Here is a 19,739-nt window from a genome sequence, read left to right on the forward strand (position 1 = left end):
TGGAATAACCTCTCATTCATACTGTAGGTCTTTCCTAAAAAAGAAGTCCACAAGGAGTCAGATGTTCCTTTAGTTAAAGTAAAATGAGATACACACACACATAAACACACGGAGAAACAGGTAGGTTAGTAGGTAAGTAGGCTGGTGGTTCCCCCACCCCGTGCCCTGTTTTGGCTGCCAGAGGCACCATGGGCTGGTCCTTTGCTATGTCCAGGCAGACCCCACGGACCACATTTAAGTACCCCATAGGCTGCATCCTGGGGTGAAATCCAGCAGGTTCTAACAGGTAGCAGAAATTTTGAGTAGTTTGGAGAACCGGCAAATACCACCTCTAGCTGACCCTAGAGTGGGGTGGGAATGGAGATTTTGTAATATCCTTCCCCTGCCACGCCCACCAAGCCACGCCCACAGAACCAGAAGGGAAAAATTTTGAATTTCACCCCAACTGCATCTGGCCCACGGGCCTTGATGTTCTAATACAATAATAGAACATTAATAGGAAAGTAAGTGAGCAGCTTACAAACCTGTACAAAAAGTTGAAGAAAAGTTCTGGAGAGCTGAATCCACTTCTTCTACTGTAGCAAAAGCTATAAGATGAGGAAGGAGAGCTTCAAGAGACTGAATAAACAATCTGGCACTCTGCTGATCTGCTTCCTGGTTCTTAAGTAGCTTCAAGGAAAGGGCAGCAGTTCGTAAAGACTTGTGACCAGGGCAATCTCGTGGCGTCTGTTCTTCATCAGCTAAAGAACAGTTATCCGAACCTATATCCGACACATCTGACCTTCCAGAGTCTTTTTCTGCTGCCATGGAATATTGGTCACATGAATCAAATTCAGTTCTAGAAAGATCCTGGTCTTCAACACTGAAATTACTCTCGCTGTATCTAGATCCACACGAACGGGCCTTGCAATCAACAGAAAGGAAATTAGTTATATCTGGATAGACAACATTATGGCTCCGTTGAACTACATCCGGTTGGTCAATTGTTTCTGATTCTGGCTCTTTATAATGAATTTCTTTGCCTGCTTGTCCAGCTGGGGATTGCAAAGAATTTTTACGAATGTCAGAATCTGGTGTCGTCTGTCCCATATCTCCTTCTAGGGTTGTCTGACCAGTATCTGTGGTAACACTAATACTAATGTCAGGACTCTTTTCATGGCCTGGCTCCCAGGCGGCATGTTCTGATGATAGAATACGTCTTTGCCACCTAAAATCAGCATCATTGATCTCCATGGAATCTCTACTGGTCTCAGACCCCTCTTTTAAGTCGTCCAGCCGTCGGAGAAGCAGATGCACTTGCTCCTGATCAAGACCCTTTCCTTGACTTAACTCATCCAGAGTTCCAAGCAGGGCACAGACACAGGACACTGAGGCATAGCAGGCTTCAATGCCACCTTTTATGCAGGCTTCAGTCATCCCATCCAAGATTCTACAGCGTGAAGAAGGATAAGACATTCTTTACTGTTATGCCCAGGCGTTGGCTGCTGGGGGTTCAAAGGGGTTCGGGAGAACCTCTAGCTAAGATTCTGTGCAGTTCAGAGAACCCCAAAATTCCACTCCTGGCTGGCCTCTCCCCCCCCTCTGCTCCCAGGAGTCCCCATGCGGCTTGTTTTGGATGCAGGTAAGTGCAGGGCGCATGTGGAGGCTCAAAGAAGGCAAAAAACGGGCCTACTGGATGTTTGGGCCTTCGGAACCTGGGGAGGCAATTTTCGCCCTCCTGGAGGCTTGAGGAAAGCCTCCGGAGCCCAGGGACGGCAAAAACGCCTTCGTGCGGTGGTGCTGGAGGCGGACTAGGCCATGCCCACTATGGCCACGCCCACCCAGCAACCTGGCAGAGAACCCCTTGCTAGAATTTTTGAAGCCCACCCCTGATTATGCCTCCTAAGTCAATTATACAATGGATAAAGAATTTATACTGTAAAACAGAAGGATGGTTTCATCTCTTTGGTAATGAGAGAGCAGTTGATTAATTGAATCCATGTGATTAATTAACAAAGGCATTATCTGATAAAGCAGATTCTTGCCTTTGATTGTATTCCAGTCATTGATTGTATTCCAAAGGAGAAATCCTACAGATGTTGTAATTACATTTTTTTCCCTGTTGTGTCAGAATATCTATGATGCATACCTGCATTTTTTAGACCCAAAGGTCTTTATTCTGAACTGAAGAAGCTTCTTGGATAAGAAGCAAAACATATTCAAGGAAAAAACGAAGCCCAGTTATATTTTTAAAAAGCAACTTTGGGACAAACACGACCCGAGAATCTCCATTAGACATTTTGCTCATTTTAGAATTATTTAACAGATTCTTAGCCTTTTAGATCTGCACACTCAGTTGAAGAAGACTCCTAATTAGAATGATGGAAAGCCTACTGAATGAAATACTGTCAAAGAAGAAAATATTTTGTTCAAGCAATCAAGTAATACAGTTATCAAACATTGAAAAACAATGGGATACATACAATTTAAGAAGGTCCAGGTGGGATTTTCTTTTTGAAATGGATCTCTTTCTTGATTCTGGTTCTGTGGAGCAGGGACCTGCTAAATCACAAAGCCGCCGAGGACTTCCAAGTATCTAAATATAATGCAATTTAGCAACATCCAATAAATACATTATTTTAAAGTCACTTTGAGATGGGCAGCACAGAAATTTAATAAAGAAATAAACTTTTTCCAGGTAATCTTGAGATCACTTGTCAAAAAATTTTTAGGAATTCATGCAAAGAAGAACATTATTATTGATTGTATAACAACTGCTTCTTTTATCACAGTATTGTTTTCTAAACTTTATTATTGAAAACAAAGACATAGGACCGTGATGGCAAACCTATGGCACATGTGCCAGAGGTAGCACGCAGAGCCCTCTGATGGCACATAAGCTGTTGCCCCAGTTCAGGTCCACTGCGCATGCACGTGTGCCTCCCACCAGCCAGCTGGTCTTTGGGTCTGCCACACATGTGCGGGGGGCATACCGGGGGCAGGGTGCATATGGGGAGGCCGCATGCGCATTGCATTTTGGGGGTTTGGCTGGCATGTGCACATTTGCACATCCAGGTGCGCGCGCTTTGGGCACTCGGCTGGCAATGTCAGCTGGTGGCCCCCAGGGGAAGATCCTTCTCTGTGGGGGCTCCCACACTCTTGGATGAACTTCCCCCGGGTTTACGCCAAATACCTGACCTTCGGACCTTCCGCCGCGAATTGAAGACACATCTATTTATTCGCGCGGGGCTGGCTTAAATTTTATTGGTTTTAAATTTTCTATTATTAATTTTAAGGGGTTTTTTAGTTTTATATATTTTAAAGTTTTTAGGCCAACTATATAATAAGTTTTTTAATCTGTATTTTAATTGTATATTGTACCGTTTTGTTTTATCTTGGCTGTACACCGCCCTGAGTCCTTTGGGAGAAGGGCGGTATAAAAATCGAATAAATAATAATAATAAATAAAACTCAGTCCAGAAAAGGTTGGCCATCACTGACATAGGACAAGACAAAGACATAAGGCATTGCATGCCAAAACAGCTAGACACAAAGATAGTTTTTTCCCTCATGCCATCACTCTGTTAAACACAGAATTCCCAAAGCACTATCTTATGCCTAATTATATTTACCTATGTAGTAGGGCTGTATTGCTTTCATCCTTCTCATCTTCCCTACTACCTCCTCATATTAGTATCTTATGATTTATTACTCATCGTTTGTATCTTATGTTTTATCATTGTATTTTATGATTTATGATCTATGACTTATCACTCTGATGTACACTGAGAGCTTATGTACCAGAGACAAATTTCTTGTGTGTCCAATCACACTTGGCCAATAAAGAATATTCCAATATTCCAATATTCCAAAGAGTTTGCAACTCGTAATTTAATCGCAATTTAAGTTGACAAAATTTAAAAATAAAAAAATCAGGGCGTGTAAATTTACCTCTTTCATGATCTTGATAGCTTCGACTCTGTGCTGGGGTGGAGGATATAGAAGCATCCGATGGTAGAGAGATTGCAGAACAGGCTTCATGGACTCCACTGAGCCCACCAACCGAACAAGCTCCGCTGCAATGTAGTAGATAGTCCGTGCAACAGGACTACTAAGGGCAGGGGCAGTTGTAGAGCAGCCTGATCCTCGGCCATGATCAGAGACTCCAGAAGAAGGAGAATCGGCTTCATGACCGGTGTTGCTGTGAGCAGATGTGATCGTTTTGTCATGAAGCGGATTACCCAAGATTACTATCAGGGCTGGACACAGCTGCTTCCTGGAAAAAATAAATTCAAGAATAGTGTGGGAAAAGGAGTGAACGATAGAGTGTCTGAAGAGTTAGTTAAAACAGTTATGTTGGAAAAGAAAGTACAGTTCTATCGAAAAAAATGAATAATCGAAAATAACTGAAACACAGAATGATTCACTTAGAAACAGAATTAAGGCATTGGTATTTAGTCCACCAACCAGTGGTGGGATTCAAATAATTTAACAACCGGTTCTCTGCCCTAATGATTTCTTCCAACAACCAGTTTACCAGTTTACCAAACTGCTCGGAAAGTTAACAACCAGTTCTCCCAAAGTGGTGTGAACTGACTGAATCCCACCACTGCCATCAACCCTTTATCCCCCTTCACGTATGTGCCTTAATTTGCACTGGTCTTTGACTGATTTTTATCCCTATTTCATACCCAGACACTTTAGGTATGGAATGTGAATAAATGCTGGACTAGGGGGAAAAAAAAGATTACAGGTAGTCCTTGAGATATGGAGCCTGCCCATTATGGTTGCATGTCAGGACAGTTAGTAAACAAAATGGCCTCACTTAAAGCCCCCATCCCTTGATGCAAACCTTAAATGAATACAAATGTTTGTTAAATGCAGCATTCAGTGCCTCAGGAGTAGAGGAGGCCCTTGGAGGCCTATACAGGCCCAGGGCCACCTGCCCCAGTCTCCCAAGGCTACTCCCACCCTTTGAGCTCTGTCTCTTGCTCCTCAAGATCCCCATTGTTAAGTTCGGGAAGTAACGAGGCTGGAGACCAGGGTAGTGACAACAGCTCTTTAATATATGGTGAACCCAGCAACCAGGCTGGGGAAAAACCTCTCCTTATATACAGTTCAACCGGCGGCTTTAACCAATCAGCAACGTGCTTGTTTCCCGCCTAAACCATTTAAAGATACATTACACTCCTTCCCTCCCAGAAAACACTTTACCCATATTTACATGATATTTACATATTATTTTTCAACGTAATCACGCAAATAGACTGGGCGTCTCCTGACTCTTTCGGACCTGCGCAGTACATTCCCTGGGAGTGGGTCGAGCTGACCGGAGGGGCTGTTTGCTCCTCTCAGCTCCTTCTCTAGGCCATCCGGCCCTGGATTATTAGCAGATTCGTCCCTGCTGTTTTCTACTGGAGCCTGTGGGCGTCGCTGGACCTCCGGAATTTCAGATAAGTCCTGCGTTTTTTCCGGGTTTGAGTCAGCTGTGGAATCAAACATTGTATAGTCAGGGCCCGTTTCGATTAGTTCAGATTGTTCGGCTATGCGTTTTCGTATTTGGTCTATGTGGCGCCTCCATACTCGGCCGTCCTTTAACTCCACCAAGTATGATTTTGGACCTGTTCTGTTTAGGATTTGTCCTGCTATCCACGTTGGGCCTTCACCATAGTTGTGTGCTCACACTCGGTCGCCTATGTCCATTTCTCTTGTTTTTCCTATGTCCCCCTTGTAACCCTCCGGCGTATAGTTTGGATTTAGACGGTCTAGGGGGCACCTGAGCTTTCGGCCCATTAGTAATTCGGCTGGGCTTCTGCCGGTTGTGACACAGGGGTTCTGTGTTGGACGGCCAGGAAAACATCGATTTTTGTTTGCCAGTCGCCTGGCTTAAGTCTGGACAATGCCTCTTTTGCGCTCCGGACGGAACGCTCTGCAAGGCCATTCGTCGCAGGGTGGAAAGGCGCCGAGAGGGCATGTCGGATGCCCTCCTCTGCCAAGTACTCCTCAAATTGGGTTGCCGTGAATTGCGGGCCGTTATCGGAAACTAGCGTGTCGGGCAACCCATGGGTTACAAATAGGTGCCGTAGGACTGAGATCACGGCCTCGGCTGTCATGGATCTCATGAGAATGATTTCCAGCCATTTGGAGTAGGCATCTACTACGACCAGGAAGGTTTGGCCGTGGAAGGGGCCGGCAAAATCAATGTGTATTCTAGACCAGGGGCCCTGGGGTTTCTCCCATTCCCGAACTGGGGCCGTTGGGGGTAGCGGTCTGGACTCCTGGCACGCCTGGCATTTCCCTACCCTTTCAGCAATTTCTGAGTCCATTAAGGGCCACCACACATAGCTTCTCGCTAGACCCTTCATCCTAACGATCCCTGGGTGACCCTCGTGGAGGAGGTCCAACACCCTTTTCCTCAATTTTTCTGGGATCACCACTCTATCCCCCCATAGTAGGCACCCCCCTTGAGCCGAAAGTTCCCCACGTTTTTTTACAAATTCTTTAAAACGCTCGCCCGGCGCAGCGGGCCACCCTCTTTGTACCCAACCGAGTACAGTTCTCAAAGTAATGTCCCGGTATGACGCCCGAGCCACCTCCTTAGATGTGACTGGGCCAGAGTCAGAGTCAATTAACAGTATGGGCGTCCCGGGTGGGGTCTTGATCGCCCCTGGTAGTGGGCATCTGCTTAATGCGTCCGCATGCGCCAACTCCTTTCCCGGCCGATGCTGCAGTTTGTAGGAATAGGCGGCTAAGAAGATAGTCCATCGGGTCAATCGTGGGGAAAGTGCCACAGGCGTTGGGCGGGCGCCAGCCAGTATCCTAACAGTGGTCTATGGTCTGTCACAATTTCAAAGTCTCTACCAAAAACGATTCGTGAAACTTTTTACCCTGACACAATAGCTAGCGCCTTATCCAACTGGCTATAGTTCCTCTCTGTCGAGGACATCGTTCTGGAGTAGAAGGCTATTGGGGCTTCTGTGCCATTTGGAAACCTGTGGCTGAGCACAGCCCCACCCGTAAGGGAAGCATCGCAGACTAATACCAATGGCAATGAGCTATGATACTGAACCAGTAAGCTATCGCTCGAGAGTAGGTTTTTTACTGCTTCGAAAGCCCTAGCTTCCGACTTTCCCCAAGACCAAGCGGTATTCTTTCCCAGTAACTTATGTAGCGGCTCGGCAACGGTTGCCTTATTTTTTAAAAAGACCGCGTAAAAATTCACTAGACCCAGGAATGCCTGTAGCTCTGTTTTGTTTTTGGGCGCTGGAGCCTTTCGTATTGCCTTGACCTTGCTTTCAGTGGGGTGAATTCCCTCCTTGTCTATTCTGTAGCCCAAGAACTCTACGGACTCTACCCCTATCTGGCATTTGTTCACTTTAACCTTTAGACCGGCTGACCGGAAAATGCCCAGAACTTTTCTCAAACGCTCCCCCAATTCTTCTAAATTTTCGGCTGATATCAATACATCATCGAAATAGGGGACTACCCCCGGAGCCCTTGCAGAAGTCGCTCCATTAAATTTTGGAATAGACCAGGTGCCACACTCACCCCAAACTGTAATCGGGTACACTTGAAAGCACCTCTGTGAGTCACAATCGTCTGGGCTTCGGCTGTGTTGGCGTCTACGGGCAGTTGTTGATAGGCTTGAGCCAAATCTAACTTGGCAAAAACGTGTCCTTGCCCCAGCGAGTGCAGCAAGTGTTGTACCACGGGGACCGGGTAAGCGCTTTTCTGCAAGGCTTTGTTTAACGTCGCCTTGTAGTCAGCGCAGATTCTAACTGACCCATCTGGTTTCACTGGGGTGACGATTGGCGTCTCCCACTTTGCGTGATCGACTGGCACCAGAATCCCCTGACTGATGAGCTTGTCTATCTCCTTGTCAATCTTAGGTTTAAGAGCAAAAGGGACTCTCCTCGCCTTTAACCTAATGGGGGCTACCTGGGGGTCTAAATTGAAGGAAATAGGGGTCCCCTTGTACTTGCCCAGGCAGTCCTTGAAGACATCTTCGAACTTGTTCATGAGTGTGTCTTTTAGGTTAAAGTCACTTCTGTAGATGCCAGTCACTCCCATGCCCAATGCACGGAACCAGTCTAGTCCCAACAAACTAGGCAGGGTCCCTTCGACGATCGTGATGGGCAGGGTCTTCTTGTGTGGTCCGTACTCGACGCGGACGGAGGTGGTCCCTCGAACAGGGATGCGATTCCCTTGGTAGTCGTGCACTCGTAGCCGTTGTGTTTGCAGTTTGCGTTTGGCGATTCTCGGCAAAGCTTTCGCAAAAGTGTCCCAGGACATGATTGTGATCGCTGACCCGGTGTCCACTTCTAGTCGGCACGGCACTCCTTCGATTTTCGGTTTAGTGAAGATTTTCTTCTCGATGCGGGTTGCTGCACGGCCTATGATCACAGTCGTTCGATTTGAGTTCGCGCCCTTTTTGTTTTGACCAATCGCGGGTCGCCTTGCCGATCCTGCGCTCTGATTGGTTGGTTTGAATTTTCGGCGGGAAGGTTGGGGTGCTCGACAGACTTGAGCCAGGTGCCCCTTCTTCTCGCACCGCCGACATGTAGTGTCCTTGAACTTGCATCGTTGACGCTGGTGTTGCCCTCCGCAACTTCCGCATTCCTCCCGGTCTTCTTTGCCCCTTCTCTCGGTGAGGCAAACTCCTTCCTCATCCTCGCCGTCTGATTCGGTCTGGATTTCTTCATTGTGGACCGGGGTTGATTTCGCGTTTGCGCTCGCCGTTGGCGTGAGTGGCTTTTGTAGGGTTTCCACCGCTTGGGTGGACATCTCATGAGCTCTGGCTTCGTCCAGAGCGTTTGCCAGCGTTAGATTGCTTTTTGATAGCAGCCGCCTCCGCAAACGAATGTCTCTGACCCCACGGATGAGTTGCTCTAACAGCTCCTCATCCAAGTCTCGGTACCCACAGTCCTTGGAGGCTTTTCGCAGGGCGGCCATGTAATCGCTGATTGATTCGCCCTCTTGCTGTCTGCGCTCCCCAAATTCAAAATGCCGTACGTATTTGGACGGTGTTGGCGCGAAATGGTTCTTCAATAGATTTTGCAGAGTTTGCCACGATACCGATTGTACCGGCGTTGGCTCTGCCAGGGCTTCCGCAATGTCGATGACCTCGGGACCGCAGTGGCTCAGGAAATATGCCCTTTTGCGGTTGTCTGGAACTCCTTGCAGTTCGTTTGCTTCTAGGAAGCTTTCGAAACGGGTCATGTACGTTCCCCATTTCTCCCTGGCTGGGTCAAACGGCGCGGGCGGAGTGTAGCTGGCCATCTCCGCGTTTCTGCCCTGAGTTTGCTGGGTTCGGTTCTTCCGTGCTTCAGCTCGTTCCTGGTGCTCTTTAGCCTCGAGATCCCACCTTCGTCGCCAGTGTTAAGTTCGGGAAGTAACGAGGCTGGAGACCAGGGTAGTGACAACAGCTCTTTAATATATGGTGAACCCAGCAACCAGGCTGGGGAAAAACCTCTCCTTATATACAGTTCAACCGGCGGCTTTAACCAATCAGCAACGTGCTTGTTTCCCGCCTAAACCATTTAAAGATACATTACACCCATAGTCTTTTAGCCTCCTTTCCACCCAGCAAGCAAGGGGAGATCAGGCCAGCAGAAGTTTTCAAACTTCAGTTCGCAAAGGGAGAGCAGGCCGGGAACTAAAACGACAAATTTACCTTTCATCTACTTATATTCAAATAACTTGTTCAATCCATGAGCTGTTTTGAGATCTCCTTGAATAACTATTCTGCTGTTTACTCTGTGAATGCTTCCAACTCATTCTATAGCTCCATGGGAATGGAAGTGACATTCTCTGTAGGCATATTAACATTTACTTTGTCCAGATACCACCCCGTCTTCTTTAAAAGCAATATTCTAATGCAAATTTTCATCCATTTTCTGAACCCCTTGTGAGGTTTATTTTCTTCAGCATGTGAGCATTAAAGAAAGCTACCAGCCATAGATGATAGACATACAATTCTCAGAAAAGAAACAGCTGCATTGACGAGTTGCAGATAGGTGCTACATGAGTCCTTGCCTACTCCAGAGTGCTGTAAAGTCCCAGGTTGTAGCACTGAAGTACTGGAGAAGGACCGATCCCAGTTCATATCTTTTCTTGACCAAAAGACTGACTGGGGGATTATGGACTGGTTATTCTTTCTTAACTCAACATACCTCACAGGGTTACAAGGGTGATATCAATGCAATTGTTCACTCCATTCAATTTGCATGCTCTCTAATAACTCTTTCACTCCTGGTTAAGAGAAAGAGGTTCGCATTAAGTCCTCCCACTGTGAAAGGCACAAGTTCATTCACGAAATCCAACTTTAGTGTAAGATCCCAGCTTTCTCTGCTTCAGTTTCAGTGGGGAGAAGGCATTGTTTCTGGGTGGTATTCTTCTCAAAGACAGATGTGGCTTCTGATATGCAGTACAAAAGACCAAAAGATTGTTGGTCACAAAGCAATTTCAGACTCGGGTAGATTGAATTCCCTAAGGATTCCCCCCCCCCACTTTTAATAGAAAGAGATATTACTTCTGGTCAAATATACAGGCCAAAGAAGATTTCTACATGGCTGAAACTTTGTTCTCGGCATCATTCAAAGCACATCTACTTACCAGATGAGGTCAGTGAATCCTTTATGATGGTGCATACCAGAAGAGAAGCTATTCAGCATGGAAAGAATGCATTCGAGGTAGAGAAGCTGCAACTGCTGATTCTCACTGAAAAATGGAAGCACAAAGCATAGCAGGTTCACTTCCACAGAGATAATGGAAAAAAGCAAGCGCTGCATACTTTCCCATGAGCCAGAGAAAAGGAAGTCCTTTCCAAGGGCATGGCAAGAAAAAGCAGCTGTAGGCAATTATGGGGGTCAAAATTATACCTAGTGCTGTTACTTGTGAAAATGAAAGAAGAAACATTGCTGAAAACATTCACAAACTATTAAGTATTTGGGTGCAATAAAAAGAACATGGTCCTTCAATATTGATTTGATATAACAATACTGTGGGACAATACAATACTGTGGGAATGACCTTCAGAAACTAGGCCCAGAGGCACTGTCAAGGCGCAGGGGTGTCAAACTGGTGGGCCAGATGCGTTACGTGCAGGCCACGCTCACCCCAACTCTGCGAATGGGAAAAAAGTCATGTGACGGTAACATGACGCCACAAGTTTGACAAACATGGTCTAGGGCTGTGATGGCAAACTTATGGCACATGTGCCACAGGTGGCACTCAGCGCCCTCTCTGTGGACACGCGAGCCGTCGCCCTAGTTCAGCTCCACTGTGCATGCGCGTGTGCCTCTGGCCAGCCAGCCCCCCGTACAAGGGGGGCGTGGTGTGTGTGTGTGTGTGCATGCATTGCATTTTGGGAGTTCGGGCATGCACATTTTGGGCATTTGCTCCGGAAATTGTTACCCATCACTGGTCTAGGGAATGGTCAGATAAGAAACAACATAGCCTGCAGCTGGATATTGGGTGGGGGGAAGTGGCTCAAAAGAGACCCTTCCTAATTTCTCAGAAGTAAAGGACACGGTAAGAGAATTGTACCTCCACGTCTGTGAGATTCTGTTAATGTAATCTTACAATAAAGTAGAATTCACTAATGTGATCATATTTCCTGTCTAGTGTAAGGCTGACATTTCAGTAAGAAAGAAGTACAAGAAGTCCTTTACTTACATCAGTTTATTTAGTGACCGTTCAAAGTTACAACGGCACTGAAAAAAGAGCCTTATGACCGTTTTTCACACTTACAACCATTGCAGCAACCCCATGTCATGTGATCAGAATTCAGATTCTTGGCAACCGACTCCTAATTATGACGGCTGCGGTGTCTCAGGGTCACTTGACTTCCTTTTGTGACCTTCTGACAAACAAAGTCAATGGGGGAAGCCAGATTCATTTAACAACCATGATACTAGCTTAACAAAATTGCAGGGATTCACTTAACCACTGTGGCAAGAAAGCTTGCAAAATGGGGGGGGGCATCACTTAACAAATGTCTCACTCAGCAACAGAAATTTTGGAGTCAATTATGGTCGTAAATCGAGGACTACTTCTGTATGCAAAAATGTGGCTAGGGTGCTGTAAGTTACTTCAGTGAACTCAATCATGTTCTAATCATAGGCAATTAGTTTATATAGCCTCACCATATAGTTTTGGAAGAGTATATGTGTTATTGCATATATCCTGCCCATTTACTGGATGTTGGGTGAATATCTTACTAATATGAACATGGCACCCAGTCATATCTGTGGTTTTATATTTTTGTGTACAGAAAACTACTTTTATGGATGACTCCTTCCTTAAGGGCTGAGATATTTTTGTCAGGTGGCTATTATTATTATCATCAATATGCACACCCAATATATCTGCCCAAATAAAAATATGTATAGCGATAGCATTTAGACTTTTATACCGCTTCACAGTGCTTTACAGCCCTCTCTAAGAGTCAGCATATTGCCCCCAACAATCTGGGTCCTCATTTTACAGACCTCGGAAGCGGAAGGCTGAGTCAACCTTGAGCTGGTGCGAATTACTGTCAAATTCCTGGCAGCCGGCAGTCAGCAGAAGTAGACTGCATTACTGCATTCTAACCACTGCGCCAACATGGTATACACATACAAGTAAAATGAAAAGGTTCCAGTTGCAATGAACATTTTATTTATCATTAAAAGGCAGCAACGGGAGGCTAATTAGAGTTCCCTAAAGAGGGAATTTTATATGAAATGCTGTGACTGGGAAGTCTCAGTTTTATATCACTGCCCCATGTGATCACAAGAAGGGCCTTCACCATCCAGGCAACTTAGTATTCCAGGAGATAATCGTTTAAGTATTTTGTTCAAAGTCACTAGGGGTCTATATGCAAGTACCAAATTATGAAGCATATTAATCTTCTCTAATTTTTCTTCTGCTCAACAATTTCACTTTGCTCACAAATAACCCAGCAAGAGAGAGTAGAGATAATAATCTAGTTAGATACTATACAAAGTAGAAAATAATGAAGAAAACCTCTATCTTACTGCCTTTGGTGAATTTCACTGCCTTGTGTTTTTCTTTTCTTTTTTAAAGACGATGGTATTGTTGGAGAAATGGAAATCGCTCTTTGCTTGATGCCTTGCTTTCATCCATATGTCTCCAAGTACAAACACATTATGTTCTGAACATTAATTTAAAGAAATCTAAACTGCAAACTTGCAAATACATACCTTGGAGGCACAATGAAGCATGCTTAAAGGGTTGTTAATATTTTAAGATACATTTCTCTATGCTTGTTTCTGATCTAGCTACTTGGGAGGCAGACAAATGTATAGTTTTCTTCTTCAAACAACCTGCCAAGGTGTACTATCCCAATGATACACTATCAGTAATGTAAGAGAATCATATATAAGGAGACAGACACACAGAGAGATTTCCTATGAGATGGCAATTAGAAGAAATGAAACACTACAGAAGAAGAGCATAATGAATTATTCTACATGTACAGCCCTGAAGGAAAGCAGAGCTGGCTGGATTTAGGCTTTCTATTTAAGATATGGGGCATGGATATTGCTTCCTGCTCAAGATTGCTCATTCTCAAGGGGAGAAAACAAAGAGGGAAATACTCTCCCCACAATATCCTCCCGTGTTCTTGATTGGTACCCATAGAAAAAGAAAAATGAAAATGTTTAGTTTCTGTTTATGCTTTGGAGTCTCAGTTAGAATTTCAATGCTTTTTCTTTCCTTACTGTTCCCCCAGGATTTTAAAAAATTTCTCTACGTTTACTGGCAGATAATCTCCTTTTCTTAAATTCTACTACACATTCTGGTTGAGTGATTCTAGAGCATGTTATAGGATTCTAACAGGGAAATAACCAGAGACTTATAGTATTAAGAACAGAACAGAACAGATTTCTATGATAAGCAATGGTGGTTTAGCAGCCATGCTTGAAAGAGGCCACTTCAATGGTTATCTCCATTAATATTCTAGAAATTATCTGGTCTTCCCTCCTAGACTCTCCAACTCCCAGAAAGCTTTTACTACTAACAGTGGGACAGATCATAGGAGTTGTCTTCTTTTTGTATTCGTTTTTCAGTTTTTATTTAAGTAAAGTAAATCAAGCTTGAGTCCTGCTGAATCCATATAGTTATCAATGTAGTTTTTGAAGCTAAAATATAAAAGGATTCTGTGACACCCTTTATTCAAGGTGATTTTTTTCCACGTCCTTGTTTAACTTACAACCTTTGTAAGTCCTTAAGATCCTTCAATCCTGTTTATTTTGTATCTCACTGCTGATACTTTACAATTGTTCATATTTATCATAAGATATTCTTTTGAGTATTCTTATCTTAAAAGGTGGGATGTTATTTATTATAATAAAGAAATAATAGATGATAATAATAAACCACACTTGAAAAGCACTGTTGAAATAATTAAAAACGTACTCATCAATGCAATAAATTTCTCTAACAAATTGCATGTAATTAAAAAGTAATTAGATGTAACTTGCAAATAATTATAGTTATTTAGGTGCACAAGTAATTACAGTTCCTAAACTTATAGAAATTTACATACTATTACATAAATTATAATAATAATTACTGGGGACAATAATTGTCTGTTCCTCCAACTACATAATCTGTAGTTGTCCAATCCAATATTCAATTAATTTTCTACAATGAAGCTCATGTACTACAATGTAGCAATGTAGCACATCAAGAACTAATTTGCCAAAATGTGTTCTATCACATAAGCTAACCGCTTATATTACAGAGCATTCTTTATGGTAACAATGCAAAAATGAAATTTTAAATATTCAAAGCACAATAGAAATTAACATCCCAAATGAACATGAACAAAATCAAAACTAATACTGTAAGGATCTGCCTAAAAGATTGCACATGGCAGAGCAAATATCTGCCACTGAAAAATTACAGCATTTGTTTTTTGTAATATGTTCTGCATTATGCCCACATTTTCAAAATTATACAAAACTTGTTTTTCATAGTTTTACTGCTGATGGAAAACATAGGATGTAGGTGTTTAGGGACAGAGTGTGTGTTGGATACGGAAAATATCTATGGCTCTGAATATCTCTTAGAATTTACAGGTACTTCTCTTAGAATAAGAGAGTTGGAAGGGACCTTGGAGGTCTTCTAGCCCAACCCCCTGCTTAGGCAGGAAAATCCTACACCGCTTCAGACAAAAGGTTATCTAATTTCTTCTTAAAAACTTTCAGTTTTGGAGCATTTACAACTTCTGGAGGCAAGTTGTTCCACTGATTAATTGTTCTAACTGTCAGGAAATTTCTCTTTCGTTCTAAGTTGTTTCTCTCTCCTTGGTTAGTTTTCACCCATTGCTTCTTGTCCTACCATCAGGTGCTTTGTTGAATAGCTTGACTCCCTCTTCTTTGTGGTAGCCCCTATTGTCAGGCTAGTGTTATGCCTGTCAAATTAATCATCAACTAGTAGAAATTTAAACTTGATTCAATAGGACAGATAAGAAACCCAACCAAGAACAGGGGTAGATTTTCTCCCTAACTCCATTTATATTTAGAAACACTCACTTACCTGATTGCTGTCTGAAGTTTTTCACAAAAGACCATGAAGACAGAGACAACATCATCACAGAATGATTCAGTAGTGGAATCTCCAAAGTAAATAAAAGGCATGAATTAGCAGCTTCAGATATATACTATACCAAAATTAGGCACATGGAATATCTTCAACCTTGGCAACAGGACTCATCACACAGAAGTTGTGGATGACTGGGATATGATATTACAAGAAAAACTAGAGCCACTCCATCAAGAATCTTACCAGCTCACAAATCAAATAAGTGACTATTTGGAATGCATAATCTACTGAGTGTGAATTCTCATGTTATCATATCGTACAGTTATAGAGACTATGGGAAACAATTATGAGCTAACTCATAACAAATCTATTGGGATTTCAGATGTACCATATCAACACACATTTGACCTGTTTCAACCTATGCCAAACCTTTTAAAAAAAGCTGAAATTTTCTTGGTATACATATTTCTACCTTCTAATTGCTCAGTCATTAGTTACATGAAACTGCTAGAAGCTACTCTTATTCACTTCAGCCTTGTATGCTATAATTATGCTAGAATCCAACTCATATGATTCCCAGTTAGCTTGGCTACCTCATACTTCCCATCTCCCCTGACCAATGAAAATGGTAGTCTAAACTACAACATGCAAAAGATACTAACGTAGTTTGACAAAACTGATATAGAATAGGAGTACACCCAAACTAAATATTGGAGCAGGGTCCCCAACCCCACTACTGGGTTGCAGCCCTTTCAGAACTGGGCTATGCAAGCTGTATATATCAGAGACAGGAAATGTCTTTGTTCATGTCCTTTCAAATGTTGTCCTCAAACTCCTTTGCCACTGACTGAGAAGTTGACAGGAATTGAGACAGCTCCAGAGTACAGGTAATACTCAAATTAAGTTTAGTCATTTAACAACTGTTTGAAGTTACAGTGGCTTCAGAAAGGGAGCTTTGTGGCTCCTAAAGCACTTCTCCCTGACATAAAACTTTGTGCCCACCCACCCAGCCACAATCAAATGATCACAATCTGGGTACTTGGTTTCTGTTCATATTTACAACGGTTCAAGGGTGGGTTCTACTTACCTTTACTACTGGTTCACAGTGGGACGCGCACATGCTTGTTTCGCTCGCAATCCCGCGATGACCGCAATGTCCTGATGACGTTGGGGTCAGTGGGCGGAGCCTCCCCACAGTTTTACTACCGGTTCGCAAGAACCAGTCTGAACCGGGGGCAATCCACCATTGATCTGGTTGCCAAGTACGATCCTGAACATCTGAGCGCTATTCCTACATCCCATCAAAGGTACTCCTTTCTGTCATTTTGCATAAATATAAAACTTATAAATAAATAATTTCATCAAAATTAATTAACTGATACCTGAATTCTTGAAACTTTGAAGAACTCCTTGGTTTTCGGTCATCTGTCAAAGAAGAATAGATGCATTGTCAATAACACAGACAAAATGAAAGTCGCAATGTTACTCTGGACAAATCGCTTACTTTACAATTTGTAGAAATTTGCTCCCGCAGCAGAAAAAAGTCCGAATTTGTTTAGCTCAGATAAAACTTGATCCAGAAGGAAAACGGCAGAGCCTGTAAAAATTACCTTGACTTTTTTCTGGCTAGGCTTTAATATTTTGTAAAAATCTATTCATAAATTCAGTTTTGGGAGCATTACACCAACTCTAACTTAAGCATAAGTAGCAAAGACCAGTCCCATTACAGATGTCTGACTGACTCACTGTATTTTCTTGTTTTTGCCGTAATTGTAAAATCAAATCACTCAACATCTGGCTGAGGGTTGCCCGCACAGCTGTATTAATACTCCGCTGGTGATAACTGGAAATATAAGTTTCAATACAAACCTGTTTGGGAAAAAGAAAAAGTGATAATACTGTAATAGCAATACAATTATACTGGTTAGAAGATAACGTACAGGAGGTCCTCAACTCAGCTCAAAATTTATGTTGCTGAGTGATACATTTGTTAAGTAAGCTTTGCCCTGTTTTATGACCTTTCTTTCTATAGTTGTTAAGTGAGTTACTGCAGTTTCTAAGTCAGTCACACAGTTTTTAAGTGAATCTGGCTTCCCCATTGACTTGGCTTGTCAGAAGGTTGCAAAAGTTGATCACATGACCCCAGGTTACAGCAATCGTCATAAATGTGAGTCAGCTGTCAAGCACCCAAATGTAAATCACATGACCATGGGGATGCTGCAATGGCCATAAGTGTGAAAAATGGTCATAAGTCACTTTTTTCCAGTGCTGTTGTAACTTCAAATGGTCATTAAGTGAAATGTAAATTGAGGGACTACCTTATATTAGATATTAATCGCTATTCCAGATAGCTATCATACATATTAGCATCTCTCTTTATTTTATCTCATTATAGAGCTGAGTACTAAAGTCTCATTTCATTATAATATATATATATATATATATATATATATATATATATATATATATATATATATATATATATATATATATATATATATATATATTTTCTGAGGTTTTCACGGTGTTTGTATATAGGTCTTTGGTTGTTCGGGTTTTCTCCCGTGTAAAATTGGAAGTGTCTTGGCGACGTTTCGACGAAGTCTCATTCGTCATCTTCAGGCTTCAGCTTCGTGCTGCATACAAGCCCCTAAAAACAGCCCCTTCGTGCTGCATACAAGCCCCTGCATACAAGCCCCTAAAAACAGACCCCACCACCTACCTAGAAAAAACCACTAGATCCAAAATAAAAGACTCCCCATCAGCGAAGAAATCCAACAAAGAATCATTCCCAGAGAGAAATCATCCAGATGCCCTAAGCTCTGGCCTCCCAAGATACACAAAGAAGGAACCCCACTCAGACCCATAGTCAGCTCCATAGGCTCACCTCTACAAAACCTAGCCAAATTTCTCGCCAAACAACTACAGCCCTATGCAGAATCCATCGCCTCACACGTAAAAAACTCATTCCAGTTCATAGAGATCATAAAGAAACAAAACTTACAGCCCAGCGACCTACTCGTGAGCTTTGATGTCATATCCTCTTCACCCAAGTGCCAATCAAAGAAGCCTTGACAGCTATCCAAAACAAATATAACCCCCAAGCACATACTAGATCTGACCAACCACTGCCTATCCAACACATACTTCATCTATAACGGACAAAAATACAAACAAATAGAAGGCGCACCCATGGGATCACCCTCTCACCTGTCATTGCCAACCTCTACATGGAACACTTTGAAACCCAAGCACTAGAAAAATCTGATCACAAACCCAAACTCTGGCTCAGATACGTGACGACACCTTCATAATCTGGCCACACGGAAAGAAAAACTTGAAAACTTCCTCACACACCTCAATAGCCTACACCCCAAAATACAGTTCACCATGGAAACAGAAGTTAACAACCAACTTCCTTCCTAGATGTCTTAGTCTACAAGAAACCCAATGGCTCCCTAGGACACACCATCTACCAGAAGAAAACACACACAAACCGCTATCTGCATGCACTCTCACACCACCACCCAGCACAGATCAACTCCGTAGCCAAGACACTCATCTCTAGAACAAAATGCTTAGCTGACGAACAACACCTAAAACCGAACTACACACTCTCACAAACGTACTAACATCCAATGGATTCCAGAGAAATAAGATTACCAAACTAATCCAAAAGAACCCCCACTAAAACCCAAGACAGAGAGCAAGAAAATGGCACAGCCCTCCTCCCATATATAAAAGGCACCACAGACAGAATCAGCAAGATCCTCCACAAACATAACATCAAGACAGCATTCTGCACAAACCAAAAATATCCACCATCCTAAGAAACCCCAAAGACAAAATTGAGTTAGAAAATCAAGGAGTATATGAAATCCCATGCACCGCCTGCCCCACCACATACATTGGACAAACCAACAGAAGAATAAGTGCACGCATTGAAGAACACAAGAACTCATTCAAAAGAGGAACCAACTTCTTCCCTGGTCCAACACTTTAAAGTCACAGGACACGATATTGACTTTAAAAGACCAGAACTATCGCCAAAACTGAACACTTTAACAACAGAATAATCAGAGAAGCCATCGAGATAAACGCCCACACAGCATGAACAAAGCGAGATGATACCTCCGCCTACCAGCCATTTGGAAACCTGCCCTTATTGACAAGCGTGTCCCTAACACGAGGAATGACACCAGACCCAC

General features: G+C 43.1%; 1 protein-coding gene across 2 annotated transcripts in view; it reads right to left on the minus strand.

Annotated features, from left to right (window-relative positions):
* ARFGEF3 (ARFGEF family member 3) overlaps positions 1–19,739 on the minus strand; it is a 91,519-nt gene that overhangs the window by 41,704 nt on the left and 30,076 nt on the right. For both annotated transcript variants that reach the window (XM_058170891.1, XM_058170881.1), the window contains exons 6-12: positions 17,278–17,400; positions 16,914–16,956; positions 15,526–15,604; positions 10,594–10,698; positions 3,931–4,255; positions 2,463–2,575; positions 525–1,429 (exon numbers count right to left, since the gene is read on the minus strand). In XM_058170891.1, the coding sequence (XP_058026874.1) occupies positions 525–1,429; positions 2,463–2,575; positions 3,931–4,255; positions 10,594–10,698; positions 15,526–15,604; positions 16,914–16,956; positions 17,278–17,400 (1,693 nt within the window). The remainder of the gene's footprint in view (positions 1–524; positions 1,430–2,462; positions 2,576–3,930; positions 4,256–10,593; positions 10,699–15,525; positions 15,605–16,913; positions 16,957–17,277; positions 17,401–19,739) is intronic.

The sequence above is a fragment of the Ahaetulla prasina genome, chromosome 1, assembly GCF_028640845.1.
Source record: "Ahaetulla prasina isolate Xishuangbanna chromosome 1, ASM2864084v1, whole genome shotgun sequence".
NCBI classification, from domain to species: Eukaryota; Metazoa; Chordata; class Lepidosauria; order Squamata; family Colubridae; genus Ahaetulla; species Ahaetulla prasina.